Here is a 17590-nt window from a genome sequence, read left to right as displayed (position 1 = left end):
AAATACCAATGGCCCCAAAGACAGTCAAAATACTAGCAAGAAAGAAGACAGTGACTCAAACAGATCCAAAAGGGGAAACTTGCCCTAAATTACAAGCTGAGAGAGGGAAAAGAAACTTGGAAAGCAGCAGTACTGTTAGACTCTGAAATAAGTGAGGCCAAATGGATGAGGGCAGGCTTTGCAAGACAACTTAAAGCCTGAAGAGGATGGGCTATTTTAGACAGCAAAGCAAGAGGTGTTGGGCTGCAGAGAGAAGAATCCTCTCCCTCCAGTGAGACTTACTTTGAAGGCTGAGGGCAGCTGCAGGCACCGGAAGGAAAAGGAAATGGAGATCAAAGGAACAAGACCAGAACACCTCACACTTTTCCCTGTACACCATCTGTTCTGAGGAGCTCAAGACACTTCACAAGCCTTAACTGAAGACTATATCATAGACAGAAAACTCAACAAGAACTTGCCCAAGTTCACTCACAAAGACAGGTGAGGGGCAGGGCTGCTGGCCACAGAGGCCTCTACTCTCAGTCATCCATTCTAAGTGGGGAGCCCAGAGAGTATGTATTACACACTAAAAACTCTTGGTTGCTATGAGTCCCAAGGGCAGTGGGTAGTGGAATGGTGACAAAAAAACTGGCTAGGACTCAGGGATATTATCATAAAGTTTTCCTATTTCTGCCCCCAAGGGAAATTCCTGCTGATCTAAGTAAGGCAATGACCATCTCCTTACATCTTACCCTACAACAGGGCACTTCTCTCAGATCTATCCCTGATACAGCAGTTTAACAGAGCAATCAGTCCAGAAGATACAATGGAGATCAAACAAACTACTCAAGGAGAAGAGTATACTTACTGGGCTAGCTTTATATATTCTCAAGAAGCCTCAATGAGGACTTGGGTATGAAGCCAACAGATTTCAGGGTGGGCTGAAACCAGCAGTGGGCTTCTGGTGGAACTTAATATATACACAACTAACAAACTCTACCCCCAGAGGTTCCGATTCCATATAGATAGGATGGGGCCCAGGAATGCGTATTTTTTAAAAAGTTGCACAGGTATTCTGATGTCTTACTGCCCTCCTGACCTCTCCCCCAAGTTGAGCGCCATCAAGCTAGAGCCAGCCAGTGATCCATAAATGCTTTGATTTCCCTGGTGGCACAGTGGTTAAGAATCCGCCTGCCAATGCAGGGGACACAGGTTCGAGAAGATCCCACATGCGGCAGAGCAAATAAGCCCACGCGCCACGACTACTGAGCCTGCGCTCTAGAGCCCGTGAGCCACAACTACTGAAGCCTGCACGCCTAGAGCCTGTGCTCCACAACACGAGAAGCCACCGCGATGAGAAGCCCATGCACCGAAGAGTAGCCCCGGCTCGCCACAGCTAGAGAAAGCCCGCGTGCAGCAACGAAGACCCAACGCAGCCAAAAATAAATAAGTAAATAAATAAATTTATATTTTAAAAAACTGAATATGACTCCTCACTGCCAAATAGGCATAATAAAGAGTCTCAATACTAATACCTGGGCTCAAACACTAATCCAAAGCTGAAATTAGATTACTGCCACTTTTTTCTTCTCTATGAAACTCACCTACACAAATTCTTCTTACAGCCACATACTAAAAGGCTCAAAGCACTACCATACAATCAGGCCGGAGAAACACTGGGGGAAGAAATGGTGGGGGGGGAGGATATGAATTAGACTTATATTCATAAAAACTGAGAACTAGAAGAAAGTTGCAGTCACCTTGTCCATCGTTTCCAAAGGGATAATATATAACTCGGATTGTATTAATGGCTATTAATAAGGAAGAAGATTTCAAAACCTCCCTCACTCATTTTTTCAAAACCTAACAACCCTCCAGCACAGGCAATCCTTTTGTATCCCTAATTTAAATCTTGCCTGCTTGGCTTCAGTCCATTTCTGTCCTTTGTTAAAATGAAAAACAACCCAGCTCCTTCCACATAAAAATCTTTCAGAAACTTAAGAAAAGAGGGGGAGGGTTAGCTATCAAGAGCACACACATTTGCTTCTTAAAGAAAACACAGTTCAACTGAGATGAGAGAAAGAACTGACAATTGCATAGGATTTGAAGTTGAAGAGTGTTTACAACTGATAACTTTGAGTTACACTTCATCAAGACTCAGCAGATCTGGCATAAAACCTCAAATTACTCTTTTCCAATTCTATTACACTGCAGAGACTTCCTTCCCTCCCTTAGAGAAAGTTTAATACAAACCTCAGCTCTCATCTACTCTCTCTAATAACTTAAATCCCCATCTCTACTGACTCTCACTTTGGCTTTTAACCATATTTTAACCATATTTTTAACTAGGTCTCTCCTGAATTAAAAAGCCTTTAATGAGCACTACTTTCCTTTCTCGCTAATGCCCTTCACACCTAAATAGGCTACATCTCTATTTCTTTTTTTCACATTTTATTCTTCCTAATTTTGATTTCTCTTCTAAAGAGGTCACAAACTCCTCCTGATCATTTTTGCTATTCTTATGGAATTTCAAGTTTATCCTCACTATATTTGACATCTTTAAATTGTTCTCATTCATTCATTCATTTAGTATTTAGTGCATTCCTTACACTGTACTACACAGTGTGATGTAAAGGAAATAAAGAACATGGCTCTGACCTTAGCAAATGAAGACATACATAAAAGAACAATTAGAGATTGGTTCCAAGGTAGAAGGGCTAGTCAGAGAAGGCCCTGTGGCTCCAGTAAATATAGAGTTGGATCTAAAAATAAGTGGAGAATTTGGTGAAAAGCCTACTTTAGACAGCAGGAACAGTTATGATTCAAAGCAGTAGGCCATATGAGGTTAAGAGCTGCAGAAAGGCCCTCTGTCGCTTCCTTCTTTGTCCCCATCCCACACAAAAGGCATATGTCTTTTGGTCTTCAAATTTTGTTTCAGAGTTATTTATCCATGAAGCACAAACTCTCTGACTGTTACCACAGCTACCACATATTAGAGCAACTCACAAAGCCTTGTACACCAGGTCTTAATGTTGGTTACCACAAGGCAGGCTTTTAGAATCATCTCAGGTAGAGTCTTCAGTAAGGAGTGTGGGGAGTCAGGCATCTGCAAGGTCCGAGGCACACAAAGGCAGCTACTACTTTGGGTGCTAAAGATATGCACCAGCACTCTTGCTCTGTCAGACTGTTCAAGAGTCATTCAACTTTAGCTAAGTATTTCCTTCATTCACAGCTCTAGGACAAACAAAGCCATTTAAAGCAGTCTGAGGCACAGAATTCCTATTTGAAGCAGGGATGTTTCATGGTGATGCCAAGGATTCCTTTTTTCACTGTTTTCCTTGAGAGCTTCTCCTCTTCTCTTGCCTCAGGACTCATAGTTCGAGCATCCCTTCCTCTGTGAAGTTTTTTCTAATCCCCCTAAGCTGATTTAGTTTCCCTCCCCTGTGCTGCCATTAACACCTTTATACATACTTCTAGGACAGCATTTACCACACCATGTTGTAATTATTTGTTTACATGTCTGACAGCCACAAGCTCTTTGATGGCAAGGATATGGTGTTTTATTCATTGCTGATTCTACACATAATAGGCACACAATAAACGTTTGTAGAATGCATTAATGATGAACGACATGGTAAATTTTAAAGAATGGTAACCGTACCATCCGGTTACAATAAGCATTAATACTGAAGACTAAACTCCCATCATACATTTCTATTACCTATACCATTCTTGTTCAGAAAAAGAGACCAAAGAGACACGAAGATGGCTCTAATGGTGCTGGTCATTGCCAAGTTACCAGCCAAGAATATGAGAGCTTACAGTACTAAGAATGATCCAACACAACAAATGAGTGAATGGAGCCAAATCTAAGACAGTGTCTATGTTTCAGGCTCATTCTCCTGCCTCTGGAGACTATGAACAATGATTAATAAGAGCACTCGGAAAAGTCACTATCTCCACAGCCATGGAACCTTGAGCCCAATTTTGATTCCTGTTTAATGAAATATACAGCAAAGGTGTTCACCTTCTGACCAAATCCAAGTAAGGTTTTGCTAAGGGACAGGGATCTGAGTTAAGTCCTCCCAGAACTCCGCCATGCTGTACATTAGCATTCTAAATCATTCCTCATTGGGTTTACTCATCTCTGAAGAGATACAGGCAAGGCAACAAAATGCTGCTGTCTCAAATGTCTCTCCCTGTAGCAATCCTGCACTACACAAGGCTACTGTGTTTACAGGCTGCTTATAAGACACAAAGGCCTAATCTGATCCTGTGGCAACAAGGCCCCAGGTTCCCTCAGGAATTAAATAAATTAGTCTACTTTTGTATTCCCAAACTTGCGGGGCTCTACAAAGTTCAAGAAAGCATAAACATCTACACCCAGACATGGGAGGGGACGGAAAGGGACTTGGTCTCTGAGGAACTTCTGCAGCAGGGTGAGATATAGTGAATGAGATAAGCAATGTTCAAGGGCAAACCAGAATTGCTTGGCTGGCAGATATTTGGCCCCTTGCATGTTACCATTCCTAAAAGGCCAAGAAACTCCAGTTAAATTAATTCAGGTCTCTTGAATAGATAAGTAAATTTGTTTTGACACCAGGGAAGAGCATTTACCTAGCCGATTCCTCCGACTAGGTGTTTTAGCATATTTCTTTCTGCTACCACTGTCTTACATAACCCCAGCTGTGACACTAACACTTGCGGCTACATTAGTGGCAGCTTAGCCCTTCACAGGATATGTGGTCCCACTACCCTCTTCCAAGAAGGAAAACTGAGTCACAGCATATCAACTGGCTTCCCCAAGCACAGACTTAGTTTGTAGTGAGGCCACAACTGAACCCGGGTTGCCTTCCTCATGTTCTTCCCTTTTCATAGATGAATCTCAGCATGCTCATCCCTGCTTGCTCATTGCTTTCTTAAGGGGCAGAGATGGGCACACTTGGTCCTTCAGAGCCAAAGTGAGCTTCTAGTTCTCCTCCTTCCCAAGAAAGAGTAAGGTAAAAGATGTACATGGCGCAGAGGAGGGTAGGGGAGGAAAGGGGTGCCTCCCAATACTAGGACTCACCTTGGAGCTGAGGTCCTCTCGCCGGTTTCCTGCCTTACTCCTGCGTAATTTGATGGATGGGGATCGCAGAAGGTTCTTGATCCGGCTGGTAATGGTTGACCCTTCCACAGCCATCATGATGAGGAGCCCCCCGGGACACTTACTGGCGCAATCTTAGGACTTGTCTCAACAGCGGCACTGCTTTCCCACTCCACAGGGCCTTCCAGTATGCCCTCTCACTGACCTGAGATGGCAGAAGACACCTTACCTTCCGCCTAGCCGTGTCTGCAGCTCTTATCTTTAGGTACTGCCCTCTCCCTTCGCCTGATCCCCACCTTCAAGCCCAGTGCTGTTTCTTACAACGCCTGAAGGACAGACTCTTGTAAACGGGGGCTAAAAAGCCTGAGCTGCGAAGAAATGCCTGGGCCACACCTGCCAGAGGCGTTCAACTGAAAGGATGGGATGGGCCCTAGAAGGGCTAGTGGCCGGTCTGATTCCCGTTAATTCCCAACTGTTCTCATGGCATCTGCAGTGTCCAAAGAAGGAGGCCGCCGAGGCCACCGAGGAGTCCCACGGGATCCTTCAGCACCTGCGCTGGCGGCCGCAGGGACACTCAGCGTGGCGGGGCTCGCTGTGGCCCTGCAACCCGTTCTGCCACGGGAGCCTCCCTCCCCCACCCACGACCCTCCCGAGCTCGCTCTCGGCCAGCCGCAGGAGCCCTAAACCTTTCACTTTCCGCTCCCTCAGAAGCCCCTGCTACTCGCCAGCGCCCCCACTCGGGGCCAGCCTCACCAGCCCCGGGCCGCGCGGGCCGCCCGGCTCGCAGCTCCCTCAGGCATCGCGCTCAGCGATTTCAGCTCCGCGGCGGCAGCGGCAGCAACAGCTATGGTGGCACGAGCGGCTCAAAACGCGAAATACCGCCTGGGCTCCGCTACGAGCTGGGTAGGAGGAGCAGAGGCTAGGGGGAGCGGTCTCTACGCGGGGGGGCGTTCCCAGAGTGGACGAGTACTGCTTATAGGGGCGGAGCCAATGAAAGGGTCTAGGAAGTAGAGGGCAAGGGACTTGAGAACCACGGATTCCGCACAATGCAGTCGCGAGTATGGTTGCTAGAGGAAGGTCGGCAGAACACGGCTTCAGAACTGAGAAAACCAAGCCTTTTATGGTATTATCAGGCCCGGTCCCCCAGATAAGTGCACTTTCCAGAGCCCCAACAAAACGGTAACCACGCCCCCAGGGTGCTACGGTTGGCATTTGATAGACCCGAGGGACCAGAGCTGAAGCTAACTCCAAGCTCAGAATTACAAGACTTGGGTACAGCCATAAGGTCTGTTCCCAAGCGCTGGGATTTAAAACGGATATAATAGATTCTGCTCGCCGCCTGTCCGGCGCGTTGACCTACGTGGAAATGACTCTCCTGAGTAACTCTTTCGATCGCCGAGAAGTATATTGAACTAGGCAACCTGATTGGCCGTGATGGAAGAAAGGGGAGGGAGCTTAGGCAGGAAGGGAGGCGGGGTGTCAGGTCAATGTGCCTGTGGATCTGTTTCATGGATTCCTTAGCCTCCAATGTTCCATTGTGTTCTCATCCAGAGTTAACCAGGACTTTGTTGCTCCAGATATTTTCCATGTTCCTGTCAAAATTTACTCATGAAACCTTTTCCGTACTACAGTTACTTTGGCGAGATCAATGCCAAGCTTGCTGTCACTGGATTCCGTGGTATAGTTTTTCTAGCTCATGGGCGGGGTGTGGGGGATGGCAGAGCGTGCACAGAAATACCTTTACATATTATTTCATACGTGTTTCAGTCTAAGATTATTTTCTAGGAGCCTTTCTGCCTCATCGCTATTTAGAGAAATTACCTTACAAAAAGGTTAACCTATGCCAAAACACTTGGGCTCCAGAGAAATAGTACACTGATACATCTCTCATCTGACCCACACAGATCCTTGGAACCCCTGGGGGAGATGACCTGTTAGCAACAGGGAAGGACTCCTAAACCCATTGCTGTGAGTGGGTCTTGTACAGCCAAGTGGCAAAACAGGTATATTCTTGTGTGTATTGTAGCAGGTATTAAAAATGAGAACTGTAAAGCTAACAAGTCGACACAAAGATCAGCGAAGTCACCTCCTGGGAAGACCAACTGGTAATAGCTACAGTAAGAAATAGGGGGTTGGTTCCTTCAACTCCTTGCTAGTCTGTGATTTTACCTCCATTGGGTGTGAGGTGGGGGGGGGGGGGGGGAGAAGGAACCAATATAACACTGTTAATAAAGGGTGCCACCTGGTGTCCTTACTTGTGTGCTGCATTCCCTAGCAACTGCCATCTCCACCCACTAGAGTTGTCCCTAATTCTCTCCAGATAATTTTTGTGTCCACTAGTAGCTTTCTCACTTACATAACCACTCATGGCCAGGAAATGGGTTTACAGAATGTCATTGGTCATATCCTGTACAAAGCTACCTTGGTTTATCCTCTTAGAGAAAATGTTCCCCAAATTACTCCCATCTGAAGCTGAAATTGCAGAGACAATACAAGCTCCTGTTTTCATTGTCAAAGGTGATCTAGGTGATAAGCAACTGAGAACAGTGTCATTAAGAGATTTCTTAAGTCTAGAATCTGGATACTTCCAGTATAGGATCAAAATCACGTATTTTTAATTCTTCACAATTTAGTCCAACCTTCACCATCTAGGATACATAGCATGTAGCCTTTTAAATGCCAATATGGGAATACACTGTAAGATGAGAAAATAATAATCCCAGGTCCAATGTGAACAGGATTATTCCCTTTTATCCAAATTAAATAATTGCTACCCCACCCTCCAAAATGCAGCTGACCCTTACATACATATTTCACTGTTCGTGTGCTATTTCACTTTTTATTCTGCTTGTCTATGTCCTCAATATGTATACATGGTTGTCAGATTCTAAAATTCTAGATGTCTAGGAAAGGTGTATACCATTGTCTGTTTTCATGATGCTCATTAGATAAGATTTTTAAATTCACCCTAGACTTAACAAATAAGTGCAATTATAAGATCCTAGAAAACTAACAGGCTAGAGTAAACATTTGCTCATCAATTCAAATATTTATTGAGCACCTTTACATGCAAGGCACTGTGGGACAGCTGAGACCAGTGTTCGCAGTTGGAAACAGGATGGATCTCAAAACAATGCTTCCAATACTGCTTTCCTATTTAACAAAATCTAACAGCAGAGTTTACAATAATAGAATTTAGTAGAGTTTAGATTTGTCTCAAAATTTCCAACTCCTCCCATGGTTTAGCCTTCTCACCCTCCATACATACCTCCATCACTATCACTCAACACTTAACATATCTTTGTAGAGCAGTTCAGTCATATTTAATATACTACAATTATGCCTCAGTTCAAAAGTTGTATATATCAAATTATTTCCCTCTAACTTAATTTCAAAAACACATTTTTGGCTGTTTTTTTTTCTCCAAATGGCAGTAAGTCTATTTTCTCTGCATCCAGCAATTCATGTTCATGTAAAGTTTCATTAGAGATAATACAATAACATGAAGTACTGATGCCCTTAAATTTTCTTAAAAATCAACAATTCTGTGCAAGAAATCTATTCTGATTCTTGGTTATAAAAGTATCCGAAAATGTTCCTACTCTGTGCCTCTGTGCATTTTTTTTTTTTATCTCCTGGGAGTGAGGAATAAGGGTCATCATTTTTCAGACCCATCTTCAAAGTGCATTTACCTCTCAATTCACCTGATATCATTCCATTTCAATATCTCAACTAGTATAATTAGGGGGAAAAAACTACACTACTAAACCCTGCTCCAAATAATATATGGATTGTCTGCCTTACTTCCATGTTCAAACATTTTTCAACTTGTTACAGAAAGGCCTGTTAAGTATTTCACCATAATTCTGGGGGAAAAAAATTACACACAGTAATTTGTATGAAGTTTATATAACTGGACTTGATCCGTTAGTGACTCTAGAGTAGTTCAATGTCTAAAAGGACTCCTTTAATAAAAAGTTTTTGTAAACTGTAATACTAGTTAACATATAGCTTGCTTTAAGAATATCTATTGTCCTTAGCCACTAAGACTATGTTTATGTCCTGTTATTCACCAGGGGAACAGGTATGTTACACCCTGAACACACTGGTACTATGAGGCTAGCCATTCTTCACTGTAGAATGACTCCTTAAGCCAAATACTTGTCATCAAGTTGTACAAAATTTCGAAGTCTCCATGTAAAACACGCTGCAAAGATTAGAACACCAAAAACCTCCTCCAAATGGCATGTCCAAAACTTTGAAAACAGTAAGGAATACCTATTATTATCTCCTTCAGCGGCACTTCTCCCAAATATGTCTCAGGGCATTAGAATTCTCTACTCCAACTCAGCACAAACCTCCCAACACCACATCCTGCTTTAATTATTGTAACTGATTTATTTCAAGTTTATACATTCTTCCTTCCACTTGCCAAATTTCTTCTGTTCTTAGGTTTCTAAAAAAATAGTCATTTTTCAAAAGCAGAAAAAGAAAGATATATATATTTAATATATAAAAGAAAAAGCTAAATCTGACATAATTATATTCTTAAAAACATTCCATTTATTTACAGATGTATAAAAAGGCAAATTATTGGCCTACTGAGATCATGCTTCTTATAGAGTTAGGGTGAGAGCTCACTATCCTCCCAATTCCTCAACTCCTCACTCAACTACATCTTTCATAACCACATACGTAATTTTCATAGATCAGTTTCTCCTGGGGTAAGGTTAAAAGGTAGGAGTTTTTGGAGATTTTAGATTTCTATCAAGACTGCAGGATTGTTCTGAAGATTGAGCCCTCCTAAAATTAGCCCTAACAACTTTCTAGTTCCAAGAAGGTCTTGAAAACACCATTATCTTGGGGGTTTTGTAATGATATCTGCAGCCTTCCTTGAACAGCTGGGATCATCTCTCATTTCTATCTTTGTACATCTCTCATAAACAGAGTTAAATATCTTCCCATCAAGTAATGAATATTACTTGTCTATTTTCTTCTAAAAAAAAAAGAACAGTGTTCAGAAGCAGAATGGTCCTTCTTTTCCTGAGGATTACTCGCTCACTTGCCTGCTCCTTGGCTGACCCTCAGAAGCTACAAGAGCCTTGGGAAGTCAGGAGGAAATGCAAGGACAAGACAAGCAAAGAAATAATGGGAAACTGCTATACCTGGATTAAACTACTAGCATCTCCAAGGACAATTATTAGCAGAGAAGACAGGTGCTGGACTCCTTGGCTAAGGCATTGAATGAAATCTCCTGGGTAAAGAGAAGTGGGAGGGATAATGAGAAGCTGAGGGGTGCTCATTACCTACTTCAAGCTTCTTCAGTAACCTTTAGAGGTGGGAAGGTTGAATGCTGATGAGGAGGTCTAGAAAGGCAAGTAACACAAAACCAACAAAGAATTTGTTCCCACTGCAATTTGCAGAAGAAAATTTCCCACCCCTTTCAATCTGTTTATTACCAGAGTTACTAGAAAGGGAACCAACCACGGAGGTAATAATTCACTGGCTAGGACCATTCCAAAGTTGGTTTCACAACCTAGTTTTGAAGATATGCTGAGTGGGATTTGGGATAAAGAAGGCAGGGGATGTAGAAGAAACAGCATCACCTAGGCACAGCCCAGGCACTGGAAGCTCTTGTGTTAGTGTTTCACAACACAAGCAAATCCTGTCAATGAAGACAGACAGGGGTTACATTCCAAAATATAATTATTTAAGAAAGGCAAAATGCAGCAGCTAAATCCCAGTCTATACATTTTCAGAATAGTGATTCTTGCCCCCAGGAGTTTCCAAGAGACCCCTCAAGTGCACCATGATTATTTACAAACTAGATAGGAAACATCATTTCTATACTCAATACAAATCTCATCTCCTAGGTTGAAAACTTCAGCCTTTGAGAAATCTATGAAAACAACTATACAAAAATATAAATATCTTTATCTTTACAGGCTGTCAGTCCTTCATACCCTGACAGCTAATGAGTGAAAAAGCTCTACAGATCACTGAATCCATGGTAGCAGATAATAAAAAATATATCTTGTGATTCAAATACTGCCTTATTTCCCTGGTAAAGAATGCCTACTGTGACTTTTCTTTTCTTTACATCCTGTGCAGGTAATAGTGAATGAAACCTTCAAGCACCAGGAGGCTGGCTTGATTTGGGGAACATCCAGCCTCACAGATTTTTATTTTGGCCACTGTCTCTGGTATGGAGAGGGAATGCTTTTCATTTTAGCTGTCTCTTGAGTGATGTGATTTGTGAAAGGGGGTGGACTCCCTCTATGCCTACCTCCAAAATATGTAATCCAGGTAGAAATCCTTGGTACTATGAAATGGTCTTCTCAACACCCAAAGACGATAAGGGAGAACTAGTAATTTTAACATCTCAAAATGATTACCTTAGTAATAAAGAGTTTTTGTTTTTGTTTTAAAGCATTCCTACTTTACCAGAAGGCTTGGATTTATAATTCTGATTGAAAAGGTGAGGGAATGGAAGCTACTTGGGATATAAAAGAAGAGAAAATTTTGTTGAATGACACTAAGTCCTTCACTTTGGTATTCCATGGTACCCATCCTCTCTCCCCCTACTCTTGAAACACCAACTAAAAACTATCTCTTCTGGATCCCTCTGCACAAGTGCATCACATTCCTTGGACTTCAGATTTAAACAACTTAAACAACAGCTATCAACTAAGGTTCAGTTCATAGCAACTCCAAAGTCTCAAGCAGCTTTTACTCTGGGAGGGAAGAACTAGGAACCACTATGGACCTACAGTCTTGTTATGAATTCCTTGGGTAAGAGGGGCACCTCGTGTTCAGTAATGGATCGCATCTTCTTAGAGAGGATGAGGAGACCCAGCACCACAAGTGAGGTAACACATTTTAACATGATCAGAATTTCATAGTAGTAACTTCTTATACCGAGGTCAGCACCCTACCCCCTTTCTCTCCATTATCCACTGCATCAAAGTCAAGGATCACAGTTCCATGACACAAACAGGTGCCTGCAGAGAAAGGAGGTTTCCCCTCACAGCCTGGCTTCTGCCTGAGGACAAATAAGTTCATTTCCCTGCAGAACTTGGTGAGGCCCCAGAGTTGCCCAGTTTGGCCACAACAGGTGCCAATGTAGGCATCATCTTGCTGTCCCGGCATTCCTGGTCATTCCCTGTTAAGTTCATTTTGTGTCCAACTGACCCAGCTTTGGCAGCTACAGGTGCCAAACAAGGCATCACCTTGAGACTCTGACCATCTGCATCACTGGAAGGATTAGCTACTTTTAAACCTAGAGGTGCCAATTTTGGCATCGGCCTCCACAAAGTATCTGTGCTGCTGTTTTCTAGGCCAGCCTTCATGTGTAGGATGGGGGGTGAAGACACACTTTCAGGCTCTGCAGGGATGCCAGAAGTACTCTTCCCTTCATCACCAGCTTTCCTGTGGGAAACAATGGAATCCTTTATCTCAGAGTCAATAACAATCTTAAGGACATCTGGCTCAGAGGCTGGTTCTGCAAGTTGTTTTTCATTCTCAGAAAAGTCATCATCTTCCAAGTGCAAGAGGAGCGGGCTGACAGAGTCACTTTCCCCTTGAACATCAGGCAATTCTTTCAAACCAGTTCCCAAGTGGCCAACCTGGAAAGCTGCTCTGTTCCCAGGAGGAAGCTTACTGATAAAAGCCTGTCGAGCATCCCCTGGGAACTCTGTATCCATAGAGCTGGGCAGTTCAGCCAGGTTAACAGAGTCATCATTTAACTGCTGATTAAGAAAGGCAATCTCATTGAGCAGAGATGTCAGTGTCTCATCAGTATCATCCTCATCTTCCATATTAGTTAGCAGTTCGCTGGGATCCAGTGCTGCTTCCTCTATAGCTGATGCTACCTTTCTCAATTCCATCTCTATGCTTGAGTCTTTGAGATCTTTCATCTTTAATTTATGAAATGGAGACTCCTTTGTCTTCAGTCTCTCCCGTCTTGATTCACTCTCTTTCCATTTATGCTGAATTCCTCTCATATCACTGGAAATCTTTTTGGGTAAGAACTCCTGTGCTTCTTGCATACTGGAAACATCAACTATTTGTGGAAAACCAGAATCTTTATTTGACAGATAAACCTGTGTTGTACCCAGTGCCATTCTGACATCTCTGTGGTTGCCTCTGGAAGAGATTCTACCCAAATCTTCACAGGAGTTATCTTCATTCCTGACAGTGTTTTTCAGGTGGTCAGGCGGCTTGCCATCAGGAACTTCATGAGGGTATTTGCTGCCACCCATATCTACCAAACCTCCCTCCGTGGCCAATGATGTCACATTAACAATTCTTGGCATCATAAATAAGTCGTCGTTTTCTGGGGGGAAAAAAAAAACTCATTTATATCTACAGTGGTAAGTACTCTCATTCATACCCAATGACCATCTCATGGGAGTTGTAGTTAAAATTTCACCAGTCTACTTTTATCAAGAAGATGAAAGGAAATACCAGTTTTTCACATTACGGACTTAGCCTAACAAGAAAATAGGTAAAATCTAACCAAAAGACACTTTGATATTCCATCATTAATAAAAGTTCTATTTAATTATTTTATAGAAATGCTCCCCAAGTTTATTTTTTTATCCTGAGGCAGGCATGCACCTTGATTCTGTTCGTCCAATTAACTGCTACTCTGAGGGAAAGATGAAGCCCTAGAGGCAGCACTGTAAGAAAGGATGACTCCTCCAGACTGGGTTTAGCAGTATTAGTACTGGTAAGGATACTCTTTTACCTTAATAGAAGTTCAGGTTCCTAAAACCTAAAATTTCGTCAAAGTGAACTTTCCTTTTCACCTCAACTCCTTATCCCCAAAAGGGAGGGTGCTGAAACTGTATCAGGCTGGTAATGTAGGAGTGTACCATCTCTGAGTACAACACAAAATTGATAAATATTTATTAACACCAAAAACTAAAACAATGACTCCTCAACCTCCTTTTACTTTCACATCTTTTCAATTCTTTTCCTACTCAGAAATTAGAAGAGATCGCAAAATAGTTCCCATTCCCAGGTAAAAAAGACCATTCAATACCACAGATAGGGCAAAACATGTTCTAAAAAGACAATCTTCTCTTACAAAGGCAAACTCGAATACAATAGCTCTTTATCATTACAGAACACATTCAAAGGCTTTCTCTGTCACTTTGAGATACCAGGGATAACTCTTTTTCACTACCCATGAAAGACAACACTTATGACATACCTGACTGAGCCACAGCACTGCTGGCAACTTGAGGTTTCAGATCTGCTTCTAGGAGAGCAGGAGAAACAGTAACCACTGGTCCTGAGAATAAGGGACCTTTTAAAGTGAGCAACTGCCCTTGTGGAGTCATCACAATGTTGGCAGAGGTGTGTGGAGTGTTAGAGGGTGAGGTATTTTCTGTAAGGAAGAGCAGAAATTAGTTAAGGATAAAAGATCTTCAATTAATGCTAGTGAATACCCTAAGAGTGTAGGAGACATCTCTAAAAACCATACCTTGTCTTAAAAAGCAAGAAATAAAATTCAAATTTAGTTAGGGAACCTCAACTTGCAATTTACTTTTTGAACCATTTTTCAGTACCTGTCCAGTGATTCTCTTAAGGGACAGAATTTCTTATTGTTGAGGAACAGAGCCATGAAACCACTTTTTCAATGGAATGCTTCTGATGGTCTTGATGGTGAATCAGGATGAAGGCACACACAATTTTATCCCTAGGTTTGCTTTCCTATATACCGCTAAAAAATTACTTCAAGTTTTTAGACCTTAGTTTTTCCACCTGTAAAATGAGGTGACTGGACTAAATGATCATTAAAATTCTTTCTTAGCAATAACATCATTTAAATGTGCAATGTTAAAACTAACTCATATTTTCGTATATATCACTACTTTCTTAGTTGATATAATAAACCAGATTTCCTTGGTTCATACACTGTGCTATCCAAAGAGTAAAAAAGGATATACCATTCTCAAAGGATATAAACAAGTAATATAAAATCAATATAGCCTCACTTCCAAAATCAAGATAGGAGAGAATAAAAAAATCAAAACCAATTTACTTTGTTCCTTAATAGCAATTCATTGACAGACTGCAATCTGATGAAAAGTAGAGCCTGATTAACAAAAATAAACTTTAAAAAAAATTTCCAATTTATTTGTCTCATCTAGATCCAAACTTCCTCAACTCATGAGCAGAACTGCAGGGAAATCAAAGAGTTCATTTATAAAGTCTGAAAAGATGGCAGCTTAAAAAAAATACTGAAACATTAGAAGAAAAATACTTGTCTGAAGACTGCTATCGGAAGTAGCTCTTCTATGTTACCATGACTGATAACTTACTAGGATTTGCTTGAGTGTGTAAAGCTAGAAACTGAAATCTAATGTAGTTAATATTCTACTTTTAATACAACCCATCTTTCATTTAATTAAAACTAAAATTATGGCCAAGAGAAGACATTCAGTTCTCTAAACTAAACTAAACTAATGTTCATCTACATTAAAGAAAGCAAAGAATGTCTCTCCTACCTGTGGCCTGGTCTTTTTTTCTGGAAAGAATCAAAGGTTTCCCCTTCCTGTTATTTATAAACATCTGTCCGAGATCTACAGATGATGCAGAAGATCCTTCCTGCTGTTTGCTAGTTCTGGGAGACACATCAAACTCATCTGATCCCATCTTCTTTTTTCTTTTTTGTGCCTCTAATGCTTGTTGTTTTGCATAAATATACTCTAGCTTCTTCAGGACCACTTCTTCTGTCTTACCTATAGGTTGATAGGGAATAAACTGTTACTCTCTATAAGACCCCACGTAATAATGAGAAATAGAGTCAACTGAAATCCAGTTGATTTAACTATATTCCCCTAAACTATGGAAGGCAAGAGTAATTATAATCCAGAAGAAATGTCCCACCCAGTCAAACGATAATTCTGATGTTAACTCTGGGAACCAAGCCTGAAACTAAGTAGTATCTGAAAGATCTACTAAGGATTTTCCTCACTAAAGCTATATTTATACTCTGTATCAGAGATCATTCACTTATCTCACCTGAAAGAGATGATACTTTCCGTATCAAAATATTCCGTTTGCGAGTCAGAAGATTTTTCTGTCCTATCAACTTGTCTGCCTGATCTGTTAGTCCTTGAATTTCGCTGAATGCCTACGACAAGAAATAGTAATATCACGTCCATCAGTTTGCTTTTTCCGAAAAACAGGTGGGGGCTACACAATTTCTTAAATAAAAAAATTTTTATCTAATATTTTAGAGAACTTTATAATGCCATTTAAAACAATTGTTAATGTTTTACAAACTTATGATTACCGGGGAGAAACAGAAGGAGGGATAAACTGCGAGACTGGGATTGACATAAACATACTACTATATATAAAATAGATAACTAATAAGGACATACTATATATAGCACAGGGAACTCTACTCAATACTCTGTAATGGTCTCTATGGGAAAAGAATCTAAAAAAGAGTGGATATATGTATCTGTGTAACAGATCCACTTTGCTGTACACCTGAAACTAACACAACATTGTAAATCAACTAAACTCCAATAAAAATTTTAAAAACAATAAAGTATAGAAGTAAATTAAAAAAAACCCAAAAAACAATTTTTAATGTTTCAGAATTTATTTTTTGTCAAACTTTAGGCGATTTTTCTGTCTTATACTTCTAGGGAAAGTGATTATTTACAAAGAGCACCACTGAGTGGTTAACAGGTATTTCTACTACTGCAAGGAGAAACAAAACATTTTACTCTGCTTAGATCTTAATAATCAACTTTAAAATCAACTCCTAGGGGCTTCCCTGGTGGCGCAGTGGTTGACAGTCTGCCTGCCGATGCAGGGGACACGGGTTTGTGCCCAGTCCAGGAAGATCCCACATGCCACAGAGCGGCTGGGCCTGTGAGCCATGGCCGCTGAGCCTGCACGTCCGGAGCCTTTGCTCCACAACGGGAGAGGCCATAACAGTGAGAGGCCCGCGCGTACGGCAAAAAAAAAAAAAAAAAAAAAAATCAACTCCTAATCTAAGCAAAATCTGGTTGAAATAACCTTGTTCTAGAGGGATATGACTGCTTGCCTTTTACTCTTCCAACTTCTACTTATAAGCAATTTAAACAAAATTACCTCAGATATTCTACATGCAAAATTAAAACTTCTGCTAGCTTGAATACTAGAGTTTCCTTTAAAGTGACTATCAACTGTTAAGAAGTATGTCAAAATAGCAGTCGTGTTGTGCCTTTCACCGTGATAAACTTTTCTAAGTACTACGGAAAACACCAGTGTAAAGAAGTCATAGTAAACAGAGTTTACCAGAGTTTCTAACTTTTTTTGAAGGAAGGATAATGACTCTGCTGGTTAAGAATCTGATTTTCAATGAAAAGCTACTCTGACTCAACATAAGGACTTTTCTTCCTAAGGGATTTATTGCGCATTCATTAGTCCACCTTCAAATGTTAAACACAAGCTCTATTTCAATCTTCTTCATTCTCTCTCATAAATATCTCTAGAAGATTCTTTCAGTCAAGC

The 17590-nt window shown here is 41.3% G+C and overlaps 2 protein-coding genes across 11 annotated transcripts in view; both read right to left on the bottom strand.

Moving 5' to 3' along the window:
- Nucleotides 1-5934, bottom strand: part of MAPKBP1 (mitogen-activated protein kinase binding protein 1) — a 51899-nt gene extending 45965 nt beyond the window's left edge. The window contains exons 1-2 of one of the 2 annotated variants that reach the window (XM_060005053.1): nucleotides 5819-5934; nucleotides 5048-5270 (exon numbers count right to left, since the gene is read on the bottom strand). In XM_060005053.1, the coding sequence (XP_059861036.1) occupies nucleotides 5048-5164 (117 nt within the window). In that variant the 5' untranslated portion in view covers nucleotides 5165-5270; nucleotides 5819-5934. Of the gene's footprint in view, nucleotides 1-5047; nucleotides 5659-5818 lie in introns of those variants that run through there. The other variant, XM_060005054.1, reaches the window with a different exon arrangement.
- Nucleotides 5935-7492: 1558 nt separating this feature from the next.
- MGA (MAX dimerization protein MGA) overlaps nucleotides 7493-17590 on the bottom strand; it is a 159983-nt gene continuing 149885 nt past the window's right edge. For 8 of the 9 annotated variants that reach the window (XM_060005039.1, XM_060005040.1, XM_069540454.1 and 5 more), the window contains exons 21-24: nucleotides 16100-16211; nucleotides 15583-15816; nucleotides 14283-14459; nucleotides 7493-13400 (exon numbers count right to left, since the gene is read on the bottom strand). In XM_060005039.1, coding sequence (XP_059861022.1) covers nucleotides 12124-13400; nucleotides 14283-14459; nucleotides 15583-15816; nucleotides 16100-16211 — 1800 coding nt within the window. In that variant the 3' untranslated portion in view covers nucleotides 7493-12123. The remainder of the gene's footprint in view (nucleotides 13401-14282; nucleotides 14460-15582; nucleotides 15817-16099; nucleotides 16212-17590) is intronic. The other variant, XM_069540451.1, reaches the window with a different exon arrangement.

Source organism: Delphinus delphis, chromosome 2, assembly GCF_949987515.2.
Source record: "Delphinus delphis chromosome 2, mDelDel1.2, whole genome shotgun sequence".
In the NCBI taxonomy this organism is placed as follows: Eukaryota; Metazoa; Chordata; class Mammalia; order Artiodactyla; family Delphinidae; genus Delphinus; species Delphinus delphis.
The sequence above is the reverse complement of the archived record's forward strand: the minus strand, read 5'-3'. Positions and strand labels throughout refer to the sequence as shown.